The sequence below is a fragment of the Suillus plorans genome, assembly GCF_016647745.1.
Source record: "Suillus plorans strain S12 chromosome Unknown HD556scaffold_21, whole genome shotgun sequence".
NCBI lineage: Eukaryota > Fungi > Basidiomycota > Agaricomycetes > Boletales > Suillaceae > Suillus > Suillus plorans.
The window spans coordinates 399,132-418,694 of record NW_024537405.1 but is presented as its reverse complement, the minus strand read 5'-3'; the positions used below and the strand labels follow the sequence as shown (position 1 = coordinate 418,694).

General features: G+C 48.6%; 10 protein-coding genes across 10 annotated transcripts; 6 read left to right on the top strand and 4 right to left on the bottom strand.

Annotated features, from left to right (window-relative positions):
- Positions 1-9: 9 nt before the first annotated feature.
- HD556DRAFT_1442063 (armadillo-type protein) lies at positions 10-3,473 on the bottom strand (the record flags this gene model as incomplete). The annotated part of the gene is made up of 2 exons (XM_041306404.1): positions 10-3,372; positions 3,426-3,473. 2 exons carry the CDS (start codon positions 3,471-3,473, stop codon positions 10-12), a joined length of 3,411 nt encoding a protein of 1,136 aa, XP_041161495.1.
- A 234-nt stretch (positions 3,474-3,707) lies between these two features.
- On the top strand, positions 3,708-6,131 carry HD556DRAFT_1235303 (ADC synthase; the record flags this gene model as incomplete). Its single annotated transcript, XM_041297735.1, has 3 exons — positions 3,708-3,766; positions 3,817-5,726; positions 5,770-6,131. The coding sequence occupies 3 exons, from the start codon at positions 3,708-3,710 to the stop codon at positions 6,129-6,131; spliced, it is 2,331 nt and encodes a 776-aa protein (XP_041161494.1).
- Positions 6,132-6,415: 284 nt separating this feature from the next.
- HD556DRAFT_371670 (uncharacterized protein) lies at positions 6,416-7,880 on the top strand. The gene is made up of 5 exons (XM_041310409.1): positions 6,416-6,615; positions 6,672-6,806; positions 6,855-7,091; positions 7,159-7,279; positions 7,510-7,880. Exons 1-5 carry the CDS (start codon positions 6,569-6,571, stop codon positions 7,660-7,662), a joined length of 693 nt encoding a protein of 230 aa, XP_041161493.1. The 5' UTR covers positions 6,416-6,568; the 3' UTR covers positions 7,663-7,880.
- HD556DRAFT_1235011 (uncharacterized protein) lies at positions 7,873-9,189 on the bottom strand (the record flags this gene model as incomplete). The annotated part of the gene is made up of 5 exons (XM_041297710.1): positions 7,873-8,076; positions 8,132-8,417; positions 8,470-8,547; positions 8,599-9,032; positions 9,088-9,189. 5 exons carry the CDS (start codon positions 9,187-9,189, stop codon positions 7,873-7,875), a joined length of 1,104 nt encoding a protein of 367 aa, XP_041161492.1.
- Positions 9,190-9,329: 140 nt separating this feature from the next.
- Positions 9,330-10,756, top strand: HD556DRAFT_372103 (ubiquitin-conjugating enzyme/RWD-like protein). The gene is made up of 6 exons (XM_041310410.1): positions 9,330-9,725; positions 9,782-9,863; positions 9,925-10,020; positions 10,072-10,160; positions 10,212-10,359; positions 10,412-10,756. The coding sequence occupies exons 1-6, from the start codon at positions 9,717-9,719 to the stop codon at positions 10,519-10,521; spliced, it is 534 nt and encodes a 177-aa protein (XP_041161491.1). The 5' UTR covers positions 9,330-9,716; the 3' UTR covers positions 10,522-10,756.
- HD556DRAFT_1363793 (uncharacterized protein) lies at positions 10,600-11,456 on the bottom strand. The gene is made up of 4 exons (XM_041302708.1): positions 11,231-11,456; positions 11,074-11,179; positions 10,854-11,019; positions 10,600-10,793 (listed from the first exon to the last, which is right to left on the bottom strand). The coding sequence occupies exons 1-4, from the start codon at positions 11,256-11,258 to the stop codon at positions 10,704-10,706; spliced, it is 390 nt and encodes a 129-aa protein (XP_041161490.1). The 5' UTR covers positions 11,259-11,456; the 3' UTR covers positions 10,600-10,703.
- Positions 11,457-12,804, top strand: HD556DRAFT_1363790 (Nop52-domain-containing protein). The gene is made up of 5 exons (XM_041302707.1): positions 11,457-11,555; positions 11,604-11,717; positions 11,780-11,936; positions 11,991-12,122; positions 12,175-12,804. Exons 1-5 carry the CDS (start codon positions 11,498-11,500, stop codon positions 12,647-12,649), a joined length of 936 nt encoding a protein of 311 aa, XP_041161489.1. The 5' UTR covers positions 11,457-11,497; the 3' UTR covers positions 12,650-12,804.
- A 57-nt stretch (positions 12,805-12,861) lies between these two features.
- Positions 12,862-15,058, bottom strand: HD556DRAFT_1235192 (rab-GTPase-TBC domain-containing protein; the record flags this gene model as incomplete). The annotated part of the gene is made up of 7 exons (XM_041297727.1): positions 12,862-13,042; positions 13,100-13,325; positions 13,380-13,417; positions 13,468-13,484; positions 13,539-13,882; positions 13,941-14,156; positions 14,206-15,058. 7 exons carry the CDS (start codon positions 15,056-15,058, stop codon positions 12,862-12,864), a joined length of 1,875 nt encoding a protein of 624 aa, XP_041161488.1.
- A 94-nt stretch (positions 15,059-15,152) lies between these two features.
- On the top strand, positions 15,153-17,740 carry HD556DRAFT_372257 (Spc98 family-domain-containing protein). Its single transcript, XM_041310411.1, has 4 exons — positions 15,153-15,209; positions 15,261-16,144; positions 16,229-17,246; positions 17,302-17,740. The coding sequence occupies exons 2-4, from the start codon at positions 15,273-15,275 to the stop codon at positions 17,602-17,604; spliced, it is 2,193 nt and encodes a 730-aa protein (XP_041161487.1). The 5' UTR covers positions 15,153-15,209; positions 15,261-15,272; the 3' UTR covers positions 17,605-17,740.
- HD556DRAFT_372258 (inorganic pyrophosphatase) lies at positions 17,741-19,393 on the top strand. The gene is made up of 7 exons (XM_041310412.1): positions 17,741-17,958; positions 18,009-18,047; positions 18,104-18,357; positions 18,419-18,693; positions 18,743-18,907; positions 18,963-19,072; positions 19,128-19,393. Exons 1-7 carry the CDS (start codon positions 17,877-17,879, stop codon positions 19,163-19,165), a joined length of 963 nt encoding a protein of 320 aa, XP_041161486.1. The 5' UTR covers positions 17,741-17,876; the 3' UTR covers positions 19,166-19,393.
- Positions 19,394-19,563: the final 170 nt, after the last annotated feature.

The window sequence follows — 19,563 nt, the reverse complement described above, 5'->3', positions numbered from 1 at the left end:
TAACGTCCTTTACGCATCGAGGATTACGCGTACATTGTCTTGTATATCCCACCTGTATTCTCTCAAGTAAGCGACTTCACCAGTCAAATGTCCACACGTCGCCATAAGCGCCAGCCATACGGCATCTTCATTACCCCTGCCGAGCGCGACGTACAACTCTCTTGCACAGGCCTGCAGTTCCTCGTGTGCCTGTTTGTGCAAGAAGCGCCTGAATGCGAGTATGACCTGCCAACCGGATGCATCTTGCATGTGGACACCGGCTACGGCAGCTGTCATCGTCCGCAAAATGGAGCGATATAAGCGATGAGAGTGAGTGTATGCTGATTCCGTTCCTACCGCTCCATAGCCACGGCGTGCAAGGGCATTCTGATTGTCGGATGCGTCTAGCTTTTTCAAAATGTTGCCAAAACGGGGCCAGACATCGTCCCACACTCGCCTGCCCATGAAACTGCCAACATGGGTCACGAGCGATTCCACAAGGCCAGCAGCCGCGCTGACTACAAATGGCTCAGCGTCATTAAGACGATTCAAGATGAATGGCCATGCGAGATGAATAGATGGTAACAGGGCTGACTCGGGGAGGACCGGGGTGGCGGAACTTAACAAGGTCAGGATCCGAGCGCGAATGACGGGTGAAGCGTGTGTAAGAAAATAGATAGATCGTGAAACCATCTGCTTGGTTAAAGCTTGTCCCGGTGTGGGCGCAGGCTCGGTATCTTCGGCAACTTTCGGTTGTGTGGTAGGACTATCTGACTGTTTTTCAGTAGATTCTTCATCTGCCTTGGTAGTACCCCATGCCTTATGAGGGGCAGGACCGTGGTCACCAGCGTCTTCATGAGGCGGAAGATCCTTCCGATGAGAAAGCCATTCAAAGAGTGGCTCCAATGAACTGGTTATCATCGACGACTGCGTGTCGTCCTGATCTTCCTTTTGGGTGAGAGGCTCTTCAGCCTCGATGACCTTGATCACTTCTCCCAACACTCCCACCAAGCCTTGGACAATGACTTCGTACCCATGATACTCATCCAAACGATCAAAGCATTCTTCAACGACATCACCAGCCTTCTGCACCACATCAGCCCCTACGAGGCGAACAAGCACGGCCATCACTTTCGTCGCATCAATGTCAAGCCATCTGCGGCTAAGGCGGCGGGAAACAGAGTCCAATGCGTAGTCAAAGTTCGACAGTAGGAGATTGGCTGGAGAGGCGTATGACATGGCTGCTGACATAAAATGCAGTGTCGCGAGCCCGGTCAACGAAAGATGGGGTGTGGGCGATACGATCGAATGTAAAACCGGATATAGGACCTGGATAAGAACGGGGGTATAGCGAGCCTGCAAAATTCCCGCGCTGATTGAAAGCAACTGCAAGCGAAATATCTGATGCAGCATGGGTTGATCTTCGGACAGAGTGGGCAGTGTAGCTCGTGGCTCTGCAACCTGCAGGGTGGCACGGATAGTCTTAAAGCCCCTTGTAAATCCCACCTCCAGCAACGAGTCATCCATCTGACGATCCGTGCGGGGAATATCAGTCTGGCTGTTGAGATCTGGTTCTTCGTCCCATGACTCAGCGAGGTCACGAGCTAAGCCTCTTGCAAACCGCTCCAGTTTCCTGCTGCGGGGCCTACTCGAAATAGCCATGCCACCTTCGTCCAGACCAAAGCCGCTGATCCCTTCAAGGATGCGAGCAGCACACCATAATGCTGCAATGGCATTGTTGGTTCGTGAATACCGCCCTATACTGATGAACCATTCAACAGCGTAGATGCTATTTTCGCCGCTGCTTCTCCCCAAAGCGCGTAGCATGCGAGCCAGAGCATCGTGTGTGGACCTTCCGAGAGCGTTTTTTAACATCACCTCAGGGAAATTAACTGTGTTCAGGTTGTCTGCATTGTCCTCTAACAAGAGTTGAGCGACGGAACCCTGGCTGACACTCATTTGTGGACTTGTGAACTCCAAGACAGAAAGTAGAGTAAAACCCCACTTCTCGATTCCGCCAGTTGGCCCCAATAGCGTGTCAATACCCAAGGAGATTGACGTCAGACCGAGGCCTGTAGAAGACATGCTACTGGACGTAGCCAACCGGCAGATTGCCTCTATCTGGCCTGCGATATGTTCCACCTTGGTGTCATCCTGGGAAACGATGGATCGAGGCAAAGAACTGAGGTTCTCTTTCGATATTTCAAGAAGTGCTTGGAGTAGCGGTAGTCTCGCATCTGAAGCGGCTGTTAGGAGTTCCGATAGGGCGTGATGGGCGGCTTGCGAAACCTCTGGGAAAGCACAGTTTGATAGTGACAAGAGCCAAGACAATAGAAGAGGTCGAGATTGGGAAAGAGTCAAATATGTGGAGGCAAGGATGGTCCTTGAGAAAGACGACAAGGCAACCAAAGCGAGCGGCGTCGGATGATTCACGAGAGGTGTTAGAGAATTTATCGCGATGTGCAGTTGGGATGCCGACGCACGCAACCAACTCGAAGTACGTGGAGTCAAGTAGGGAGGTAACTCAGGTGGTTTCGGATCCACCGCAGGGGCGTCTGTGAGGTTGATAAAGTCTTCCAGGTCCACGACACTCCGAACGACACCCTCTCGGATGGATACATCGTCTCCTAACGACTTCACGATTACCGGCTCCAGGGTCCCGAGACTCAAAGCAACGATATCTCCATTGACCCATCCCTTCTTGCTCGACATCCCAAGAGCGATTCTGGTCATGCTGCTCACGACACCGGGTAAGATGGAAGGTAAAAATTGCTCTGAAGCATATACGCTGATGAGTGCACGCAGAATCCTCAGCGAAATGCGTTGCAATTTGAGATGAGGAGACTTTGCGGTGAGAAGGAGCGTATTGATAGTCTGTCCGAGGATAGGCATGAATTGCAGGCTCTGGGAATGAACTTGAAACTGTGAAACACGTGTGTGCAATAGTTCCTCGGGAGATCCTTGTGGCGCTTCGTCTGCGCGACGTTCCCGAAGAATAGCCCACAGACATCGTGCGGCTGCTTCTTTAGTTTCATCATCCCTGACTTTGCCCTTGCCCTTGCCTTCGACACCCCCGATGACCGAGCTGGATAACTTGAATATCTGGTCCCATATCTGTATGTCGCAGTACCACCACCATGTTTCACATAGAATGGCAAGAACACCAAATATCTTCTCCAGAATTTGGTCCGGGATGACAGACAAGTCATTCCGGCGGAGGATTGTGGATAATGGGAAAAATATGTATGACACCAAGGACTGAGATAGGGTGAATCCAGTTCCACCCGCATCAAGCAGTGTGCTTTCAAGATTGGACAGCAGAGGCAATATATTTGCTACGGTCCCGGCAGATAACTGTGACTTCTCCAGTAGCGGTACGCATATGTATTTGAACTAAATCGATGATCAATCCAGTCAGGCAAAGATATAGACTGTGTTGCACGCACCTTTGTGAACCATTGTTGTGATAGACTATCGTTGAGTTGTGTGTTCATTGGCCTTCATCAGCGTTCGCTGACAGTGACACTGAGTCTCAGCCGTGCTTGTACTAGCGATCTATTATTATTGACTCCGAAACTCCGAGAGTTTCACTTGATGATCCGAGTCATGGGTATCTACCACATACCAACTTATTTACTCATGAGTATCTCTTCGACTTTCTCTTCTTATCTTAAGACTTAGGCTCAGCTTCTCTCCATTTTCTCTACCTTCCTGTTCTTCTGTTTTCAATGAGTCCTGAACCCCCAAGGATTTTGCTGGTCGACTCATATGACTCTTTCACGTACAAGTAAGTCCTCTTACTCTTACTGAGGAATGCCACTCAACCATTTTCAATAGCTTAGCAGCCTTGTGTCGGAAGACTATCCCAAATTGCTACGTGCACATCATCAAGAATGATGACATAGAACTTAAAGATCTATCATCATATCTGCCCTATTTCTCTGGTGTCATCGTCGGCCCCGGCCCAGGATCTCCAGATATTCCAGAGGACATTGGTCTCGTCAAAGACCTATGGAAGATTGACGACGCACATCTTTTGCCAGTTTTCGGCGTTTGCCTCGGCCTTCAGAGTTTAGCTCTTGAAAACGGGGCCAAATTACGCAGGCTCTCTGTCGTCAAGCATGGTCATGTGTCTGCTGTCGAGCATAATGGCACAGATATATTCAAGGGCGTCGGCCCCGTGGATGCCGTTCGTTACCACTCCCTCCACGTCGAGCTGAGTGGTGCGAAGGATATTGAAGAACTTGCATCCACACATGATGAGGGGAATGGGAGGGTAGTAATGGCCCTTAGACATCGCACTCGACCCTTCTGGGCTGTTCAGTATCATCCTGAATCAGTTCTCACGCGGGGTGGAGGTATTGAAGTCATGTTAAACTTTTGGCGTTTAGCGCGGACTTGGACTTTTTCTCGTGGGCGAGTCACACGCCCATGGGATCAGAAAGCAGATGCAATCTTTGGCGTTCCGTGGCCATACGTCCGCCCATTGCCAAGCGCCCCTCGTGTCAATACGCCACTATCCGCTTCTACGATAAGATTGAGCATCCCGGGTCTGTCTGCTCCTGACATATGTGAGGTCTTGGGCGTCGACGATGACTCGTCTCCCTTCGTTATGCTAGAGTCTGCTGCACACCCAGGCCGCTTCACTATCATCGGCTGTTTGACTTCGACGTCCCTCCGAGTCACATACACCATTGGAAATAGTTTCGTTCATTTGGCAAATGGGGAGTCGTGCGATCAAATAGATCTGGGATCTCACGACGTGTGGTCCTGGCTTACCTCTTTCATGAACAAGCGGAAGGTCTCTGGCGGTTCTTCGGAAATACCATTCTGGGGTGGCCTCATTGGCTATCTGAGCTACGAACTCGGTACCGACTCTCTCAGAGTATCAGCAGATCGGGTATCTAGCCAGACACGACACCCTGATGTCAACCTCGTGTTCGTAGAGCGCAGCATAATTCTCGACTCAACTTCTGGACACATTTATGTCCAATCTATCACAGAAGACGACAACGAATGGCTGACGGAAATGGCCGAACAGCTTCACTCTGCCGCCCGTAATTATTCAACATATTCTTCGTATAATACTACGTCTTATTCAACCAAGGCGCGGCCAAATACGTCTACTGTCATTTTACCAGACCGGGACCTCTATAGATCCCGCATTAATCTTGCGAAAGAGCATCTCTTCGCCGGAGAATCCTATGAGCTGTGTCTTACAGCTAATACTCACATCACTTTGAACGACCCGTTGGCACCCAAGGCTTCATCGACATACTCCCCATCCTGGCAGCGTTATAAACATCTTCGCGAGCTCAACCCCGCCCCTCACGCTGCGTACCTTCGATTGCATCCCACAACCTTACTAGCCTCGTCACCAGAACGGTTCCTCTCATATACTCGTCCACCTGGAACTACGTATAAACTATGTCCCGTCAAGGGCACCTTACGCAAGGGCCCTCATATCACCCGTGCTGTTGCTGAGCAAGCGCTCAGGGGCAGCCAGAAGGAGGTTGCCGAAAACCTCATGATTGTCGATCTTATTCGGCATGATATGCATGGAGCTGTTGGGGAGAATGTAGAAGTCAAACAATTCTGCACTGTGGAGGAGTGCAAGACGGTGTGGCAGCTTGTTAGCGTCATCGAAGGCCAGTCAGCAGAAGGTGCCGATAAAACTGCCAGCCACTATGCTAATGGCGCACTGGGGTGGGAGGTTCTCAGACGCAGCTTACCCCCGGGTATGTCTTGTAGAGCTGTTCTTGATTCAACTGTCGCTAATATACTTCACAGGTAGCATGACTGGAGCCCCGAAGAAGCGCAGTGTTGAGATCCTACAAACACTGGAAGACGAGGAACGCAATGTTTATTCTGGTGTCTTTGGTTACTGGTGCGCTGGAGGTGGTGGAGACTGGTCTGTTACCATCCGAAGTTGCTTCAAATACGATGATCGATACGAATGCGATGCTCATTCGTGGACGGAATTCAATAATCCCGATTTCTACCCTGGCGTTCACGAGCCAGAGCAATGGGTGATTGGCGCTGGAGGAGCCATCACTGCGCTGTCCGATCCTGATGCAGAGTGGGATGAGATGTTGGCAAAACTTCAGTCGGTCCTGCGCGTTTTTGGCGCGGCTGTTCCTCGTGGGCATTAGCGGAGATTTATGTTATTTCAACGGCTACCTACTTATTCGGCCTGCATCATCTTATACACTAACTGAATTCAACTTCACCACCTTTTTCAGCAGCTGAAGAATCCCAGTCACAATTGGTTTCGTGGGTGAGTTTGCATTGCACGTAGTCTTCTATCTTCCTTCGACATCAAGTCGGGTTGGTCGTAAATCTAAAACTCTGGTCGTCGCCGAAGGAGCCTGTTAGCTCACGCGTATGGGCGGGTGCTCCATCTTTAGTTGCAGGGGACTTATTTTGGGCGATCAGATCATTTGTTCTGTAAACCCTCGCAAACCCCGGTCTCCCTCACCCCCTCCCTAGGGGGTGTCCCACTCCACCGTCTGGGCACTGGACGGATAAATAGCTCGGGCTTACTACGCAGGTCCTGTGGCCTTTGCTTTCAACTTCGCTATAAGACACCATGTCGGACGCTGTCTCCATCATAACCACACGCAGTGCACCTCCAAGGTTTGTATCATTTCATTCAATTGGTTCTTGCTACAATCCTGACCATTGATTTCTAGTTACAGTGTTGCACTTCAACATTCAATGCAGGAAGAAGAAGAACTCCCAAGAGTTGTACCGGAAGGACCAAGGCTGGTGGTGTTAGCGCCCCAGGCCAATTCATCGACTGATACCCTCGTTGGAGCCACCGCAAGGTCTTGTTGAGTATTACTCGTCACCAACTTAGTCTTACATTTCAACAGAGACCATTCAGCTAACGTAGAAACAAGAGGGCCATCTTCATCTGACGTGGAAGCAAGAGGTCCATTCACATTTTCACCCTTTGGTCCAAATGCTATGCTGCTTTTGCCTCATGCGCTCTCTTCAAATTCACGTCCTCTATATCACATATCTGTCTCGAATGACTGCTTCAGACCTCAGATATGCACCACAACTATTCGCAGAGGAACAGAGCAAGGTCAGATAATCGCAGAAATTCAGTTTGGTCTTCCGAATTTCCCTCGACGATCTTCTACTAATCCTTCATATGACGTCCATCGTCCATAGACGGTCGATATCACACGACGAAGATGGATATCGTGGGACTGGTGAATACAGAGGGCCAAGGAGGCATAAGATAGCTTATCTTGACGATGTACATTTGCAACGGTCCAGGGACCGCCGAAAGGTAAGTCGTTGCCTCGTCCGATCAATATGACTTTCGTACCTTGTTATCCCTGGAACCGACAGATGCAATTTGAGTGGCATTTTAATAAGGACATGCGTCTCATGTGGCAAACAAATTGTGCGGAAAACAAAGTGCGATTTCCTGCCATTATGTAAATGAGCAATTTGCTCAAAGATGTTCTTGGTGTATAGGTGATATCCGTTCAGTGTACTAAGTTCGGAACGTTGCAGAATCCTCTAATTCTCGCTACTTTCATTCCGACCAAAAAGAAGGGGGAGCTTCAGACATTGGACATCACTTCGGAGGGACGACCTTACATGGACGATATCGTAGTCTCGTGCCTCGTAACAGAGGGAAGAAGAACTACCAAGTATGATAGGTGAAGTCAGAGATACTATACATACACGGCTGGATATATATACCGAGCACGCATGTCCGCCGGTATGGATGAGCTGTGTCCTGCAGATACCTTGTTATGCATACACTGACGGACATACTCTAAACATATCTAGTTTAGGCCATGAGAGCAATATGTTTGAGTTCACTGCCAGATATTAGTACGATTTAGCTTCGAGGGTGGTAACTTTTGGCACTCACTTCTGAACCTGCTGTCCAACCTTCATTCGTTCATAAACTGTACGCTGATCCACTATCTGACTCAAATTGAATGCATTTGCACGTTCGGATAGCTTATGGATCGGAACAAGCTCATAATCGGACGAGAGGTGCCAGAAAAATGTCGATGATATGCGAATATTAGGCCGGTCAGAGTGAGTCTCTTTGCGCCGCTCAACAGTCTAGAAAAATGCAGTCAGCTCATCACTTACACCATAGAATTCGGTAGTGTATGACCTGCAGCGTAGCCTCGTTCACGACTACCTCGTGGAACCCAGCTTTGATGAGGCCTCCGGTTAAATGTTCGATCTGTTTCCCTGCTTGCACGAGTAGGTAACGGCCAGAGGGTGGGAATCTAACGGGGATGCGCTTCCCAGTATTACGTGCCCAGATGTTGAGTCCTGGATACCTTGAACGACCGTGGATCGTTAAGCAGTTTAGATCTGTATGAAAGCCGGCAAGTATGGTATCATTTCCCCCATACTTCACCAAATCAGAAGCCGTTGGGCCAAGTAGATGAGGGCTATCCGCCGCATCAATGTAATATCCCATAAGATGGTAGATGAACTACTGACCCATATTTGCCTGCGTCCTTGATAAATTCTCGAGGAAGTCCGAGACCGATCGCTGTCATTTCAGCAATACTCTCGACACTATTGTTTGTGTTAGTGACAGCCTACAAATAATACGTCTTCAGGACTCACGCATTCTTCATGGAATGCCCCCATTTCTCCATAGTGGATTCCCACTTCTCACTGATTCTAGGTGCCTGGGGCACGACATTTGGAGCATTAAGCGCCGGATACTCGGTCTCATATGGAGGGGGAGTTCCCATTTTCCAGAAGAACCTGCACTTGGGGTCAGGATGGTGCCCGGATATATCTAATGGCCGTTCGGCTGGGTCCAGGTTGGCGATAATATCCAAGCACGGCTCATCCACGGCACATTTGGGCTTCTCTGTGTTCTCCAGGGTCACGCCAACCTGATAATGAATCTCTGGCCGTTCATCCTTCTTTAAGTCCTCGACAGGCTGCGCGAAATAGTCCTCGATGAGATCGAGGAAAGCGTCATTGTCTTCCTCTGATACGCGAGAATCATGTACAAGGAGTGCCCCGTATGTGATCAATGCATCTGCGGCCTGCGAGTTGAGTGATTAGAACGACCTAGTAGATCACGGGTGGTAAGAGGCAGACCTTGTTGCATTCCTCTTGCACTCTGATTGATTGCGTGGGTTGAGACAAGAAGACATCCAGGTCAATGACTGGGAGGGTTTCTGATAGCGCTGACTCAGACATGGTGGAAATCAGTGAACGTAATGATGACTAGTTCTTAAGTTATAAATGCGAGTCACAGGCCTGTTCTAATCGTAGACTGCTGGCCCGGGGCTCTTGCTCTAGAGTCTAAGCTGCTCCCGAGAGGAGCAACTTTAAGGTAAGACCTATCAAAGGATACCTTCGTCCATCCAAGGCCATCCCCGCGCGTTGCTCCCTAAAGGCTAGTATACTATCTGTAGCCGATTTTTATTGTAAATAGTCCGGTGGGCTCCGAGCAAGGCGACGTGAATTTGGAAGTGAAACTCTCCTTGATCAGTGAGAGGCAATATACTCCGATGTCATTTCTACCGCCCGAACATGGAAGCCGTCAAAATGCACATCGAATTCGGCCTCGAGGAGACTTACAAGCATGCTTGCATCACTGAAGGCAGCCGCTATTTCGGCACATTCCGCACTGGTTCACCCTGTTCCCCCATCTACCTCCCATCATTGTAAGTAGGCACCTTTCGCAATAACTATCACCTGTACACTCCCTTTAGACTGTCATCATGATCAAGGTCTGTACATCGCACCAGAACTTCATGCATTAAGTGCACGGTCCTAATGAGCTTAGATATGGAGCATGAAGAAGAACGAGGACGCTGCAACCAAGAAGCGACCGAAAACAAGTGCTGCACAGATACGAGTGCAGAAAGGTATGTACCGGCTTTCCTGTTGTGTTTCATGAATTCATGAATTTAACGTATGCGATGTCAGATCTGACCGAACTTGACCTCCCTCCCACCATGAAGACGGACTTCCCGGACCCTACCGACCTCCTGAACTTCACTCTCACCATCACCCCTGATGAAGGTGTTTCTGCTGGATCCTGAAAACACCTGCCTTACTGACCAAACTTGTCAGGCATGTACAAGGGTGGTGCTTTCACTTTCTCATTCACCATCAACACCAACTATCCACACGAACCACCCAAAGTCAAGTGCATGCAAACAGTGTGTTTCCTTTACCTCAAAAGCTACGTGATATAAATCTGCTTGATATAGATATACCATCCAAACGTTGACCTCGAGGGAAACGTGTGTTTGAATATTCTCCGAGAAGACTGGAAACCTGTCTTAAATTTGAACTCGGTCATGGTCGGCCTACAATACCTTTTCTTGGAGCCTAATGCAGATGATCCATTGAACAAAGGTTCGCTTGATTTGCTTCTAAATGGATGAGCTTGTCTGACTACGTTTGACAGAGGCAGCAGAAGAACTACGAAAGAATCGTGAACAATTCCTGTACAATGTTAAGACATCCATGCGCGGTGGTGTTATCAAGGGTGTGACATATAACAAGGTCCTTATATGATGTTTATTAGACGCGTGTAGACGTTCCCATCTGTCCACCATGTTCCTTGTTTTCCACTGGCATTATTTTGTATTCGAAGATCGTCGAGATATTTGGTCATTGCGGGGGATCATTATTACAACAAGGTAATACATTGTCTGGCTGGATCGCAGATTTCCTCAAGCGTTTCGTTCCATATGCACTCAACTTCCCCTGTAAGTGGTGAAAGAATACGGGCTAATCAAAAGTGGGATGTGGTAATGTTCTTCTGGATTTTCAATCTCGAAAGTGATCTGTGCACATGAGTACGATGTCATAGAACAAGTACTGCCTGGCTAGCAAACAAATCTTACCTCCACCCAGGGATAAAAACATTTTCTGCCTGTCTTTTCAAAATATTCCTTCGGCTTGAAGACGATCTTGTAAGTCCCAGCACCCACTTGTTTATTCTGCAACCTAGCCTCATCGGATCCTCGTGGAGGCAACAAGTTCAAGCATCGCCCATCGGCATCTGTGACGCTGCAAAAGTACGATTGTCTGCCGGTAAGTGGGTATTCAAGATGGTCGACTTACCCATGTGCAAATGGACTGAAGATGTCGACATTTCTCTGTCCTTTATGATGGATCTGAATGTTGACTTCCACCCCCTCTGCTGGTCTTCCAAGAGAGACATCAAGGACTTTAGGGAGTCAATGATCACTAGCAATATCTTTTCGACACAAGTGCTCACCATGGCATGTGATGGGTCCCTTTGACATAATGACGGGTACTGGGAATCCTGCCGTCTGTATGGCCCTTTATATGTTCTTTGAAAGCCACGTGAAAGAGCTCCAAAATGCTGAGAAATGCCCCTGCCCGTCACCGCCGTCGCTGGGAGAGATCGATGATCTGCTCCTCAATCCCCTGTCGGCCTCAGAATGGGTACTCCTTTTTGGCGCGAAATCACGTGCTCCCTCAAGCAATCTGACTTGTCAAGATTTTGTGACATCGAATATTCATGTCTGCTGCGTCCACTCCTGCTGTTCCGCCTCTGGGAAAATATCTTGCATCCTCAGGTAGGCTAAGATTATATGTATTGACTCTTCTTCGCTGACTGGATGCAGAAAAGAAAACACGGGACAAAGCCGTAAAAAACCTTGCTGTTTTCCTGTCCAGTGACTCCGAAAATGTATTGCCTGATCTTGAAATGGCTAAGCTATGGAAGGGCATCTTCTACTGTGTGTCTCCACATTCACATTCATTCTCGATCGTCCACGTCATATCTGATGTCATATTCCAGGTTTCTGGATGTCAGACAAACCACTCGTACAGCAGGCACTAGCGGGGGAGCTAGCGGAGCTCATACTTACGATCACTGATGTACCCTCGTCACTCAATTTTCTGCGGGGATTTTGGACAATGACAGTCAGGGAGTGGAATGGGATTGATCGTCTTCGGTGCGTGCGGTGATTTTATACCGTGATGTTTCAGATACTAATATTGGCATTAAGGATGGACAAGTATTATATGCTCATCAGGAAGTTCGTGAATGCGAGCTTCAGATTTCTTGTGCGGACAAAATGGGATAGTGCCACCGTCGAGGAGTACAACTCAATATTATCTGGCCCCAACGGACCGCTATGGTGAGAAGTCCTCCTACAAATATCGGAAAGCAGACTATATCTATTCCTGCAGTCCCAACGATATACGTGTGCCCACCAGTCTTGCATTCCACTTATCGGAGATATATATCGAGGAACTTGAAAAAGCGCTCACAAACTCGGAATCACCAACTCCAGTCCCGTTGTCCACACTGTTGTCGCCATTTATCGTCCTCGCCGCACGAACGCCCACAAACACGACTTATCGACACATTCAATCGTCATTGTTTGAGCCATTGCATAATTTGCTGAAGTCATCGTCGGGTCCCCCAAGCCGCAAGAAAGCGCGCACACTATCTCCTGATTACTCGAAACTACTGGTCAACGCCTGCACCTCTAGCTCAAACAGTGATCGAGCAATGGATGCAGATGCTGTGCGCAAGTCGATATTGCAAAAAATATTCGATGTGGCAAGCGAAACAGAAACCCGGGATGCAAATCGACGGAGAATGTACACGTTCTACAAGAATGCGGTGGAAGATGATGAGGATGAGGATAGTGCTGGATAGATTCATACGGTACATGTAACGCTTGGATGTTGCGTTACGAATGCACTATCTTCGATAAAGTTTGCAGTCGGTTGGAAACGCCTGTTTGATATCTGCATTACCTGTGTTTGCGATTCGAGTTGCCTACTTCGCACAACCTTGTAGTACAATGACGATCCATTCTTCAAAATGACCCGAGCATGATGTTTTTGCGAGTGTGCTACATCTTTAATTCACAAATCTGGCAGTTCTCGTTGCGTTAGACGTCTCCATGTAGACTCCTTCCACCAGTCCTCCATACTATCGATACGTTCCCAAAGCGTTTCTTCGTCTACGCCGTAGATGTCATATTTTGCACCATCTAGTAAACGTCCTTCCCTTTTGGCTACTTCTAGTGCAGCCTTATTTTCACCTCTGTATTGGTAACGTTGAATTTGAGCAGTGCAATAACAGAATTGAAGAGTTACCCACCGGAGGAGATCTAGAAGCTCCTGTCGGTCGGGGAAGAACAATCGAGGTTCGAGGACCGCAAGAACAGCGAGAGCAGCGCGAAAAAGAAAAGAGTCCCCTTCTAGGAGGAGAACGTCCCATAAACGTGCGCATGCTTCGAAGGGCAGGTGGTCCAAGAATAGCGGGATAAGCCAGTCAGGGAGATAAGCACCAGGCGATATTTGGTGTTGCTTGAAATTGAAGTATACTAGAGAAAAATGAACTAAGCCGAACGGGTGGAATATGATATATGCAATCTTACTTTTTGGCATGCAGTCAGCTAAGAGCGTGTCGAATATCCTGAAAAGCAGGATAAACACAGATGCCTTCACTCATGTCCCTGTGCTCACCGATAATAGGCTTCAACCTAAAGCACTACGATTCAGTCAGATTCTGATCCAAGCCGATCTGTAGCACTCACGTCATCCTTGGCAGCAACGCTGCCATATAGTGACCTCATGCAATGTCTCTCCAAGAGATTTCTCATCACGATGAAACCTTGCTGTGGCTTCATGTTGAGTAATATCATCCCGGCGATCTTAGCGGTCCCGTGCACATATCCCAAACCCTCGTCTGCACGAGAGACTACCCATGCGCATAACATATCCTTAATATCTTGGTAGAGGGGTCCAGTTTCGGGGTGGAATATGTGTAGGGAGGGAAGGGTGGACAAGATGTCTTGCTCGAGGGTTTGTAGTGTTTCGGCAGGAAATGAGCCGGTCGAAAGTGCGCGGGTAGCTCGACTGAAACAGTTCCTGTAGTTATCTTGAAATACGATGAAGGCCACGTAGACAGAAAATATGTGCACATATATGACGCTTACCTTTGCTCAGAGCGAGTGCGTTACCGACAGCTTGCTGCCACATAGAAGCGCGTAGTTTCGTGGGTATACCGTTCCACCAAAGTCTGCGGAGATTGGGATTCTTATAAATGACTCGCCAATCAGAAAGTATCTCCTTCTCCCATTTGTACATGGACTGCTCAATCTTGAGCTCGCGAGCTGAACGTCGTTCTTGTAGTGCCTTCCGCCGTTTTTCCTCTGTTATCAAGTCAACATATAACCACGATTTATGTGACTAGAAAATAACCTGCAGCGCGACTTTGTTTCATCATGGCCTGCCAGTCCGCCATATGTTTCTGGTCTTCTTGACGGTTCTTTGGAGGCAGGAAATGAGGGCGCGTCTTGCTCATTACTTTCTGGAAGGCGCTCGGTCCCGCTGAGTACGTTTGTCTTCTTTGACTTGTGACGATTGGGGTTGTTGGGCTTTTTGGTAACGGGGAAGATGGGGATGGAGGTAGTGGTGGAATATCATGACTAGGCGGAGGGAGGTAGGAAGAAGATACATTCGAGACCGGATATACCGTTTCGTCTTCCTGATGATCCTCGCCATTGCTTTCTGCGCCCGTACTCATCATTACGCGACTTGGCGGTGATCTACTGACGTCAATGTGAACGACGGGATATGACGTATCCCGCGAAGGGGAGGTATCCCGTGGAGCGGAGGCATCCTCCTCTTGAGTATCTTCATGGCTAGTCGAATGTCCGTTTGCATTCGGTTCTTCTGAGAGTGTGATATCAGAGAAGTCCTGAGGAACCTGCTGCTCATCAGGTTGTTCTTCTGCATTCAGCGGTGGTGGTGACGAGGAAGGAGATCTAGTCTCTGAATATGAGTTTGAACTCCCATCGAGACAAAAAGTTGATATCGACGTGTCATGATCGCGCGCAGAGTTATACTCCGTCTCCCCGTCATCTTCAAGTTCTCGGTCATGATTTCCGGCCCAACTCGGGTTCTCGGCGAGATGTTTCCTGATAGCTGCGGAGCTGAACTCGAGGTTATAATCAGCATCCTCACCGTCTGAGAATGCATCGTCGAGGTCGAAGCGGGCCTCGAATCCTTTGCCTACTTGACGTTCTACGATTTCGTGCTCGTTGTCTGCCATGGTGGTATGGATACGTTTCAAAAGTTACAGATGCCTGCCTCCAGTGTTGTGGTCTGATTTACTCATCCAGAAATAGCCTCCAATTAATATTATAACAGTCACCTCAACGGTCAACCAAGTTCGAAGTCTCAAATTTTAGGTCTTTGTTCAAGTGAGTTTTGCTTTCTTTATGTATTCACCTCTCAGCCAAACTGACATGTAGGACTGTCTTGACATGATTGCAGAGGTGTTACTAGTACTCGCAGGCCACTCTTCGTCGTTGTTCCCAACAGATCACAATCTACATCCTGCTTTCAGACCATTACTGCATCCAGGCGAAGAACAATGTCTTGAAGCCCTTGGACACATAGCTTCCAGATATCGCAATATAAAGAAGGCGTGTGCGACCCTCTCCCGGTCCAAGTCGCGTTATGTCTGCGCGCTCTGCGCGACGTTAAACCAGATCCTAAAGGACGAGTACGAAAAACTTGTGGTTGATACAGAAGCCAAGGTCTTGAAACGCGATCCTGATCTTGTTTCCAACGGGTCTTTCGTACCGCTTTCAGCTTTACGAGCGACTTTTGCAGAATGGGACTCTCCCCTCACAGCGCTAGAGACCTTGATGAATCAACTACAAGCTCAGAAGCACTGGCAGCCCGGTCCCCTGATTGACATGTTACTCGCACGTTCAAAGACTGGTGTTTATCGGATTGCCGATATCATATCACGTCTTTCTGTCGCCGTCCAACGTGTCTGGCGGTGCCAGTTGTCTGCTTTCCTGGTTCACGGGTCCCTTGCTTCCTCCGATCCCTTAGCATCGGCAGATTTCACGCTTTTAGATGGCACTATGCCCTCTTGCGTCTCTCCTCAAACAAAAGAATCCATCATTTATGTTGGTCGGGCCATTGCGACCATAAAAGCTAAGAAGTGGGAGAATCAACTGCCGCGCGAGCAGGCGGTTGAATATGCTAATCTGCTGGAGACCGTCTTACCCGAGGATCAATACAAATTCGACCTCGTGATCTCACAGATCAGGATAAATGTCAGCGAATGGCTATGGCTTAACGTTCTGACGCGGAAGGACGTGGAAGACGCCGTTATATCATTGTACGTGATCCTTCCGAGCCTCCTTTTTTACTTTTTACTTTGTAATTTTTATTTAAATCTGGCAGGCTAACAATTGACCGGTAGGGCAAGTTACTTTCTTCTGCGCAATGGCGAATTCAGCTTAGCGCTTATCCGTGAGATCGAGCGCTTGAAGATATCACGGCTCACGACACGATCAGGAGTGGCGTCAGTGATTCGAGAACAAGATTTAAATCTGGCGCTCCTCCGAGCGTCTCTTGGTACAACCGCTCAACATGATCCCTCGCTTCTACATCTCCATTTTGAGCTTCCTGCAGGACCCCTCAGACCCCTCTTGCCCTCATTGGCAAATTCCAAAACACTATCTTCATCTGTCGCTAGTAATTCATCCGAAGTCACATCCTTTGATGATCTCCTTTTAGGCACAAATCTTATACTGTCGTATAATGTCGCCTGGCCTCTGGATCTGTTTCTGCACCTTTCGGATCTTCAGATATACGCAGCTCTTTTCAACTACCTCTCTTCTTTGCGCAAAACTCACACCCAAATTCACACTTGCTGGACTTCGCTCTCCAACGCACAACGTGCGCGACGGCGATGGACAGGCCTTGGTGAAGGTGGTACTGCTGAAGATCTCGAAGCGCGTAGAGAACTGTTACGCTGTGGGTGGGGTGTCGTGAGGGATATGGGGTGGTTCCTTGACACCCTTCTCGGTTATGTCATGGTCGACGTCGTAGATGTCGAGTTCAGAAGACTGAAGGATCTCTTGGGAAACCCGAGTCGGGGACGTGCAGAAAGCGTGAGCAAGCACCTCAGTTCACAGAACATCGCCGGCCAGGCCAATGCAGATCCCTCAACTTACCTTGATTTTACCACGCTGCGAAATATCCATACGACGTATCTCGAGCGGCTGCTGACGGGGTGCTTGTTGTCTAATCCCGCTCTTACTGCGATCCTTCGGCCGATTTTTGAGGTGTGCGAACGATTTGTTGCGCAGGTCGAACGATGGGGCGGAGACGTCCTACCTGCGTTGTTGTTTGAGGGGAGTTTGGCACCTGGTGGGGATGATAAAGTGGGTGCTATGGTACAGGAACGGTTTCAAGTGGTGTCAGAGATCAATGAGGTACTACATTCTGTTCTCAACATTGGCTATTAATTCTGACCGTCTCATACAACAGAGCCTTCATAAACTGTTTAATTTGTTCTACGAGCAGCTATCACTCTCGACTTCTCAGCAACCCTTCATGGCCACTGGCGATGCCTCAAAGTCTATCTTGATGAACGCTAGCGTGGCAAATGCATCAACATTCCAACGCACGTCCATCCGAGGAAAGGGGTCCAAGGGTTTTGAGGGAGAGGGAGAAGTCCGCCGGCATGTTGAAAGGCTGTTACTTCGGTTGGACTTCAATGGGGCATTTTCGAAGCCCAGAGCTAGTGCCAGCGAACAAACCCAATATTGGGAAGGTGGTATAAGTATTTAATATTTGTAATTGTTAAAATTATGCACTTCGAATTCGTGGGCGCTAAGATCATGATATCTAGCTAGTCTCCAATTTCATCCAAACTTCCGCTGGCGTATTGCTGGCAGCCTCGACAACATTGTTGGTCCTGCCTGATCAGATAATCTATAAGCTATCTTCCTGCGCTGTTGACTGCTGTGGATCGAGTCAGACACCACTCCCACGAAAGATTTATTTCGTAATTAATACAAACTTTTACTTTTACTTGAATAAAGCAGGTAATAAGTGGACACATGACCGGAGGATCGATAGCAGTGCGTCGTCTCTCCCAACAAGTTAGACTACTTTCTTCATCACGTTCATCAATGGTCTCCAGTGCGTCTCGTCGTCAAAATACGTTGCAATTTTTACTAACACGCTTTCAGCATTTGGTACTCGCCTCATTGGCGCGCCTAACACCCTCGGTAAGTGCGATCATACCACAATTATCGTACCGGCTGATCAGCTCGCACATCATCAGAACACCGAGTGTTCATCGAACATAATGGCTCCGTCGTGTCCTCTTTTCACGACGTTCCTCTCTTTGCCGACCAGAGCAATGGCATCCTCAACATGATCGTCGAGGTTCCTCGTTGGACTAACGCGAAGATGGAGATCTCCAAGGAGGAGCCCTTCAACCCCATCAAACAGGACATCAAAAAGGGTCGTTTGCGCTTTGTCCGTAACTGCTTCCCCCATCATGGGTACATCTGGAACTATGGTGCTTTCCCTCAGGTAAGCTTTATTTCGCTTCTCGTTCTTGTTCGGTTGGCTGATCGCGATCGATTATCGTAAGACTTGGGAGGATCCGGCTGCTCTCCACCCTGAGACTAAAGCCAAGGGTGACAACGATCCATTGGATGTCTGTGAGATCGGCGAACAGGTCGGCTACGTCGGTCAGGTTAAGCAGGTCAAGGTTCTCGGTATCATGGCTCTGCTCGATGAGGGCGAAACCGATTGGAAAGTCATCGTCGTTGATGTGCATGACCCCCTTGCATCGAAGCTTAACGACATCGAGGACGTGGAGCGCCACCTTCCTGGGTTGATCAGGGCCACTAATGAGTGGTTCAGGTATGTGCTACATCTTATCAGCCTAAGAAGGAGCTATAGCGTCCATTAGGATCTACAAGATTCCCGATGGCAAGGGCGAGAACGCCTTTGCTTTCTCTGGTGAGGCCAAGAACAAGAAATATGCTACAGAGATCATCCACGAGTGTAACGAGGCATGGCGCCGTCTCATTACCGGCGACAGCCCCGCTAAAACGCCTACCTATGAGATCGCTGTGTCCGTCAACTTTCCTTGTTTTGTTCTAGTTGTTGAAAAATAACAAATTCTGCAGCCGCAACCTCACCAACTCAAGCTCGCCAGGTTTCGTTACCCGTAGCGACCCCGTATATGCTAACCTTCCTTCCGACTCCAGGCAACCTCCTGCACCCATCGATCCTTCCAGTAAGTACTTGTTCCTCCCCTTCGTCCTGCATAGTCTAACTTCTCTGTCCCATAGTCTCAAAGTGGTTCTACATCTCATCCGTCCAGGTTTAGAGGATGGACAGAGAAGTAAATGTATAATCGATGTACTTGGATTTGTGACGACTACATATCCTTCAATTCTTTGCCAAGTGGCATGTAAATTGTACAAGGCAAATCAGCTCTCGCCGACCTTAGGTGGCAGGCGACGAGACTAGCCACGAAGTACCAGCCCGTTCAGCAACCGATTAATGAGATATTATATTATGTAATTTCTTTTGCCCTGCTCAGCGCTGAGCGCTCTGTCACTGACATGTTCTAGAAGCTACGAAGAGCCGGAAAGGGGGGAAGAAGGCTTTAGCTGCCAAAAAGGATCTCCATTCAAGATGAGAAGCTTCAAGAATAAAGCAGGGACGTACGACGCCTTCAAGCATCAGCCTGCTTGATGCAGACTGCACCAGCAACGTTGCAGC

Excerpts from the sequence above, each read along its gene's own strand:
- HD556DRAFT_371670 (XM_041310409.1), top strand. The coding sequence starts at position 6,569 with ATGTCGGACGCTGTCTCCATCATAACCACACGCAGTGCACCTCCAAG. Across the intron at positions 6,807-6,854 it reads CTCGTTGGAGCCACCGCAAG|AGACCATTCAGCTAACGTAG; the intron begins GTCTTGTTGAGT and ends ACATTTCAACAG. Across the intron at positions 7,092-7,158 it reads CAGATAATCGCAGAAATTCA|ACGGTCGATATCACACGACG; the intron begins GTTTGGTCTTCC and ends CATCGTCCATAG.
- HD556DRAFT_372103 (XM_041310410.1), top strand. Across the intron at positions 9,864-9,924 it reads ACAGATACGAGTGCAGAAAG|ATCTGACCGAACTTGACCTC; the intron begins GTATGTACCGGC and ends ATGCGATGTCAG. Across the intron at positions 10,360-10,411 it reads AGATGATCCATTGAACAAAG|AGGCAGCAGAAGAACTACGA; the intron begins GTTCGCTTGATT and ends TACGTTTGACAG.
- HD556DRAFT_1363793 (XM_041302708.1), bottom strand. The coding sequence starts at position 11,258 with ATGTCAAAGGGACCCATCACATGCCATG. Across the intron at positions 11,180-11,230 it reads GGGACCCATCACATGCCATG|TCCTTGATGTCTCTCTTGGA; the intron begins GTGAGCACTTGT and ends GACTCCCTAAAG. Across the intron at positions 10,794-10,853 it reads GTTTTTATCCCTGGGTGGAG|ATCACTTTCGAGATTGAAAA; the intron begins GTAAGATTTGTT and ends TCATGTGCACAG.
- HD556DRAFT_1363790 (XM_041302707.1), top strand. The coding sequence starts at position 11,498 with ATGTCTGCTGCGTCCACTCCTGCTGTTCCGCCTCTGGGAAAATATCTT. Across the intron at positions 11,718-11,779 it reads ATGGAAGGGCATCTTCTACT|GTTTCTGGATGTCAGACAAA; the intron begins GTGTGTCTCCAC and ends GTCATATTCCAG. Across the intron at positions 12,123-12,174 it reads GGCCCCAACGGACCGCTATG|TCCCAACGATATACGTGTGC; the intron begins GTGAGAAGTCCT and ends CTATTCCTGCAG.
- HD556DRAFT_372257 (XM_041310411.1), top strand. The coding sequence starts at position 15,273 with ATGATTGCAGAGGTGTTACTAGTACTCGCAGGCCACTCTTCGTCGTTG. Across the intron at positions 16,145-16,228 it reads GAAGACGCCGTTATATCATT|GGCAAGTTACTTTCTTCTGC; the intron begins GTACGTGATCCT and ends ATTGACCGGTAG. Across the intron at positions 17,247-17,301 it reads TGGTGTCAGAGATCAATGAG|AGCCTTCATAAACTGTTTAA; the intron begins GTACTACATTCT and ends CTCATACAACAG.
- HD556DRAFT_372258 (XM_041310412.1), top strand. The coding sequence starts at position 17,877 with ATGACCGGAGGATCGATAGCAGTGCGTCGTCTCTCCCAACAAGTTAGA. Across the intron at positions 17,959-18,008 it reads ACGTTCATCAATGGTCTCCA|CATTTGGTACTCGCCTCATT; the intron begins GTGCGTCTCGTC and ends ACACGCTTTCAG. Across the intron at positions 18,048-18,103 it reads TGGCGCGCCTAACACCCTCG|AACACCGAGTGTTCATCGAA; the intron begins GTAAGTGCGATC and ends GCACATCATCAG.